The sequence below is a fragment of the Vespula pensylvanica genome, chromosome 8 (assembly GCF_014466175.1).
Source record: "Vespula pensylvanica isolate Volc-1 chromosome 8, ASM1446617v1, whole genome shotgun sequence".
NCBI lineage: Eukaryota > Metazoa > Arthropoda > Insecta > Hymenoptera > Vespidae > Vespula > Vespula pensylvanica.
Window position 1 is genome coordinate 5,432,140 of NC_057692.1, and position 6,000 is coordinate 5,438,139.

At 25.4% G+C, this 6,000-nt stretch overlaps 1 protein-coding gene across 2 annotated transcripts; it reads left to right on the forward strand.

Moving 5' to 3' along the window:
• The first annotated feature begins 288 nt into the window (after window positions 1-288).
• Window positions 289-3,867, forward strand: LOC122631029. Of its 2 annotated transcripts, XM_043816208.1 has the most exons (14): window positions 295-408; window positions 510-696; window positions 785-1,050; window positions 1,111-1,281; window positions 1,402-1,545; window positions 1,640-1,807; window positions 1,873-2,051; window positions 2,130-2,356; window positions 2,449-2,591; window positions 2,671-2,871; window positions 2,946-3,071; window positions 3,138-3,286; window positions 3,371-3,575; window positions 3,710-3,867. In XM_043816208.1, the coding sequence occupies exons 1-14, from the start codon at window positions 372-374 to the stop codon at window positions 3,847-3,849; spliced, it is 2,343 nt and encodes a 780-aa protein (XP_043672143.1). In that variant the 5' UTR covers window positions 295-371; the 3' UTR covers window positions 3,850-3,867. The 2 variants fall into 2 exon arrangements, with proteins under 2 accessions (XP_043672144.1, XP_043672143.1); XM_043816209.1 differs by lacking the exon at window positions 1,873-2,051 and having other exon boundaries at window positions 289-408; window positions 2,260-2,356.
• The last annotated feature ends 2,133 nt before the right edge of the window (window positions 3,868-6,000 follow it).

Sequence of the window (6,000 nt, forward strand, 5' to 3'; positions counted from 1 at the left end):
CTTAAAAATTTATTATATTGAAAAATTAATGTTTTGACTGTAATATATGTTGCATGAGATATTTATAACATAACTTTTTTATTTTCTAGCTTGCAAGTATTATTTATATATAAACAATATTATACATTCCTATAAATAATTCATTTTTATGAATTAACATTTTATTGTATATTTCATTGATTTTATAAATAATAAAGAAATATAAATAATGTGATTTTTTACAGAGATATATTTATATATTTATCTTATCAAGATTGAAAATAAGGCATTATCTTACTCTATCTTTCTAATACATAGTGATTCATTGTGGAGTACATACAGTATTACGACATGTGTGATACTTTTTCAGTGACACAGTGAATTGTTCCAAAATGTTAGTATACAAAATTTTGTTTCTTTTATGCTTTGGTATGTACTATATATTTACATTTTTTTATAGAAAATTGTTATAAAAAATTGAATCTATATATTGAAAAGGTATATCCATAGGATTATTTTCCATTTTGTAGGATATTGTGTAGTATATTCTCAACTAAGTATACCAGAGGCACTTAAAGAATGCTATATAAATCATACTAAAAATGAGATTTTATTGCCCTTAAATATACGTACATTCATTGATATTTTACGAAAAGCTGAAATAGAAACATTTACTACTATGGATATGAGAACATTCTCTTCAGCACTGTTACACAGGTACAAGAAACATGTAGAATATCTCGAATTTTAATTACAAATAATTTTATAAAATATCAAATAAACAATGTTACTAGTTATATACTAGGTTTAAATTTGATGGGGTTCAATACGTCGAAGGCTTGGATGAAATTGAAGGAATATTGCCATTTATTGGAAGTGGAGCACAACGAACAAAAAATAGAATAATAGAAGAATTAGTTCCAGGCGATGCAGATGCTTTTCCTTCTACAATACTCTCACAATTAGAACGATGCACTCTTCATTTTGCCATCTCAAACACTATAAATGAATATAAATCTACAAATACAAACAGTATGTGCCAAGAAATTGGGAATCGAGAAAAATTAACTGGTAATATCTTATTAATTCAATTAAATCTAAAATTGTCATCTTAAAAAATAATTTTCGTAGGAAGAACAATATCGATTAATGCAATAGATTGCCCAAGGGAATATGGAGTAATTCTTACTCCATATGGCACAATTGCTCCTGGAGCTGTTATAGGAGCAATTGCTGCAAGTTTACAGCATCAAAATGTTATTTTGAATCAATTACTTGCATCATCAGCTATAACTTTTACAAGTATATCATTAAAATATTATTTTTTGTAAGATAAAGATATTTAAAAAAAAAACTTGCATATAAATTTCTTTTATTATTAATTTTTTATTATTATTTTAATTTTAATTATAATCATTAAAGATGTACAAAATTTAAATTACAATGAAGATGAGATTGATCTTATTATACCAAAAGATCAAATGATTATTGAAAGATCAATGTGGCAGCAATCTATAAATAATTCAGGAATATCAATTGATAATATATGGCTTACTACAATTGCTGGTAAGAGATATTTAAATACTATAATAATAATAATAATAAATTATCATATGAAACATAAAAAGGTTTAAAGCATAAATTAAAATTCGTATTTAAGGTGATTTAGGTGAAATGGTAATTTATCAAGGACCTTTAGTAGAAGCAAAAATGACATTAGGAGTAACTGGATTTTGGAATAGTACTATATATCCTAATATTTATTATCTTACAAAAAATCCTGATAGCTATGATGCAACACGAGCTGAAATAGTTGGTGACATTGATGGTAATAAAATAAACTATTGTTAGATCATAATTTTCTAATTGTTATATAAATTATGTATATTTTAGGTTTAATACTTGCACATAATTTACAAACATGGACTAATAATTTTAATAGTCTTCGTCTTAGCCAGATTTTTGACATGTATTATTCTGATCAAGGCATTAATTTTGATTCAAATATCAAAGCTTGTAATCGAAAAATAGCTTTTACACAAGTTACATCAAAAACTATTTTAAGAGAACAAGTATGTTTAAAATTAAATTATTAATCATTAGTGGGTATCATATAATGAGAAAAAAATTATGAACATTTTATATTATAGACACATGCAGTATCATATTTATTAGCATATCGTAATAGCATAGCACACATATCCGATGAGGCATTAAAACGACTGGTTAACTATGCTGTTGATACATTTACAAATTATACAGAAAAACATTTACTTACAGAATCACATTGTTATAATAAAAATATTCAATTACAAGCAGAGATAATAATTGTTTTTGATGGTGCATGGACCCCAGATTATACAAAGGATTTTATTTCGTAAGTATATATAAATATATTCATAATTAAAAAAACAAAAAAAAAAAGATTGTTTAAATATTACAATTTTTTGTCTTTTGATATTTTTATAGAGTTCTATTAGAAGATTTAGATGTGTCAATATATGGTTCTAAAATGGGTATATTACATGGTTCAACAGGAAATTGGTTACTTAATGTCACTAATAGTCCATCATTTGCATATGAAACTATATATAATTTTACAAAAGTATCATGCAAGTTTTTATCATTTATTTGTAAAATATGCTAATTGAAATCTATATTTTTTAATATTATTTAAAGAATTATTTTCAGGGCCCAATCAATTAAATTATGCCAAAACACTTCAAACAATATTTACTTATTTAAATACTACATTGCAAGGAAATCAAAAAAAGCATATAATTGGTAATTTAGGACAAGTTATAATCTTACTAGTTCCATTAGCATATATGACTGATACAGAACTAAAATCAGCTCTAATGTTATTACAACAAATCAAATTATATTACCCAGGTAAATTGCCTTTGATGTTGTTCTAATTTGTTGCATTAATGTACTAATATTAATGTTTTATTTTATATACACAGACATACATTTCTTATATTATACATCAGAGTATAATGCATATTTATTTCAACCTTTTATAATATCAAAAGAAGATCATTTAATAAAGACTTTGCAAATTGATGATATTATTAGACATTTTAATACAGGTATATATAATTATAGTCATATTAATATTTATAATGTAATAAATATTCATATTAATGTATTTTTAGTATCTTGGCTATTAAGACCTTTACCAAATATAATTACAAATACTGAAAATTATAAAAATCAAATGGAAAATTATGTAGCTCCATCACAATCTACTTTATACAAATTACATGCACACTGGAGAAAAAATACAAAAAAAACAACTGTTACAGTTTGTATATTTATTTATTTATTTATTTATTTATTTTTAAGTATCTATATAATTCTTTAATAAATTAATTTGATTATATTTTAGTTTCATAATGTTGGGTATGGTGAAATTAAGGTATGCTCTTGGATTCAGTTTAATGATACAGAAAAGAAATATAATGAATATTGTAAAGATGCAAATGGACATAAAGATATTGTACTAACAGATTATACTTTCTGTCCTGATAAGAAAATTTGTCCTCACATATATTATCGTGTACAGAATGTAACTTCTTTACGTAAATGTGTAGGTATGTAATCAATGAATAATTCAATTTCTATTTCATAGAAAGCCTTAAACAATTAATATACAAGCATTAGACGTAAACATTGTATATTTAAGAAATTATAAGGTTAAGAAAATTATATATATTTTTTATTTCAGAATTAGAATGTAAAACGCCTGATCATGTGAGATATATTGTCAGAATAGAAAATACATATTATAAGAATGCTGCAAACAGAGATATATCATCCACAGTATTTTCAACATTGATCTGTTTTTTCTTTATAATTTTTAAGTAATAAATTATATTAAAGCTCTCTATCACTTTTCATTCCTAGCATATATTACTTCAATATGATTTTAAAAAGTTCTAATTTAATGTAATATATTTTGATAACTTGATTTTATAGAGAAAAAAAATAAAAGGAAAGAAAAACTATATATAATTTATAAAAAATAACATTCTGAATTTAATACAACTTAAATTTATAAAAGAAAATAAAGATAAAATATTTTTGATCCTGATCTAAACAAATATTCTTTTCCTATAACTCATGGAAAAAAGAACTTGGCACATATTTTTCAAAATGCTTGTTCAATTTCATATGCACTTTTATTCAGTGCACTTTCAATGATCCCCACAATTATCATATCTTATACATCTCATAACTATTACTTTAATATATAAATTGATTTTATAAAAATAAAATTATGAGCTTAATTGAACTTTAGAAAAGAAAAAAAAAAAAATGAACAATTTTTTACTTTAATGTAAAACTTGATTTTATTAAAGTAAAATTATGATTTTAATCGAACTTTAAAAAAAAAAAGAATGCAAAAAATTTATTATTCGACTTCAGTAATAAAAAAAAGCATAAAATATGTATTAATTCTATTCGCGTACGCGTGACAATGTGGAATCGGAGACGGAATGTTATGTCGCCTCAGTTTCTTAAATCTACGTTATTACTATATAAGAGCATTTTGAGTGACAACACAATTAAAATTAAAATATGACTAAAAGCCATTCTGGAAAGTTTCTTTTGAACTTTCGAAAATAACTGAATAGCCTAATTGCCTCTTGAGCCACGATTTGTAGGGGCCTCTTCGGCATATAGCCTCTTCTTTGCTTCGTGCCCTAACCGCTATTACAAAACATTCGATAATGAACATTCGAAAAGACTAAAACCGTCCCTTATTCGAAAACGTGCAAGAAAATTAATAAATCTAACACAACTCTAAAACAATCTTGAAACGAAAAATCGAGAAAGCATAGGGAAAGAAACGAGAATTAGTATATTAATTGCTGAAAATTCTGAGGTAAACATTGATTAACCTATTGTATCTTTATTTAAAAATATAACAAAAAATCATTAGACGCTCCTTCTTACAAGCGAGTATTCTAATTATTAGAAAAGAAATAACATAATTTCGCTCGTAATTCACAAACTATCCATTGCGAATATTTTCGTTTTTTTTTTTTTTTTTTTTTTTTTTTTACAATTCGTAAATATCGCGATTCTTTACTATTTTCGCGAGAGAAAATTATTTAAAAATGCATTAAAATATTCAAAATTTCAAATAATTATAATTAACGCGTTTGAAAAAAAAGACTCTATCTTGATCTAATAAATAAATCAAAAAATAAGAAATTATTCACGAATAAATCTCCAAAAAAATTTACTCGTGCTTATTCAATTTTCTACTTATTAATTACAATCAATCACTCGTACCGATTTAAATCTTTTGTCCTCGACATGATTGAGTTATCGGAGGAACTTAAAAATTAACTTACTACTTAAGAAGTTCTGCGATGGCTCCAAAACACTGGACCGCGATTTAGGTCGAAATTGAGGGTGGATGATTCGTAGTTGGTTGAAAATGAGGTAGGTCGACATCGAAGTTGGTTGAAATCCTCTTCAGTGATGCACTGATTCTAATTCGCGATAATTATTTATTAACGAACGGTCACTGAATTTATTTCGCGAAAATCTATTGTCTTTTATAAATACAGTCTGCGCAACTATTAAAAATACTTTGCGAACAAACACTGACTCTAATGACTGCATTGCACACAGTCCATACAAAAACACTTATTGTTTAAATCGCGAAACGCGAACGAACAAACACTGATTCTACTTCGCGATATTTTTATTTTAGCGATAAAAACACTCGATTACTTCATTGCTACGCGCGCGATTGCAATAAAATTCTGAAACAAAAAAATCGAAACAAAATAATCTGTATCGCTGTTATAATAAGAAACTGTAAATAATTATTCAACAAATATGTGATGGACAAATATATTTACCTTAAATCATCGTTGAGATTTGTAGAAAAGACATCCTGTCAGGATCTCGATCTTCACTCGTCGGAATACAAAGTTGTACTAACGGAATAATAACTATCAAAGTCAATGATAGGTTCGTTTGTGTTGACGTCACACGTAG

Excerpts from the sequence above, each read along its gene's own strand:
- LOC122631029 (XM_043816208.1), top strand. The coding sequence starts at position 372 with ATGTTAGTATACAAAATTTTGTTTCTTTTATGCTTTG. Across the intron at positions 2,872-2,945 it reads AATCAAATTATATTACCCAG|ACATACATTTCTTATATTAT; the intron begins GTAAATTGCCTT and ends TTATATACACAG. Across the intron at positions 3,072-3,137 it reads TATTAGACATTTTAATACAG|TATCTTGGCTATTAAGACCT; the intron begins GTATATATAATT and ends ATGTATTTTTAG.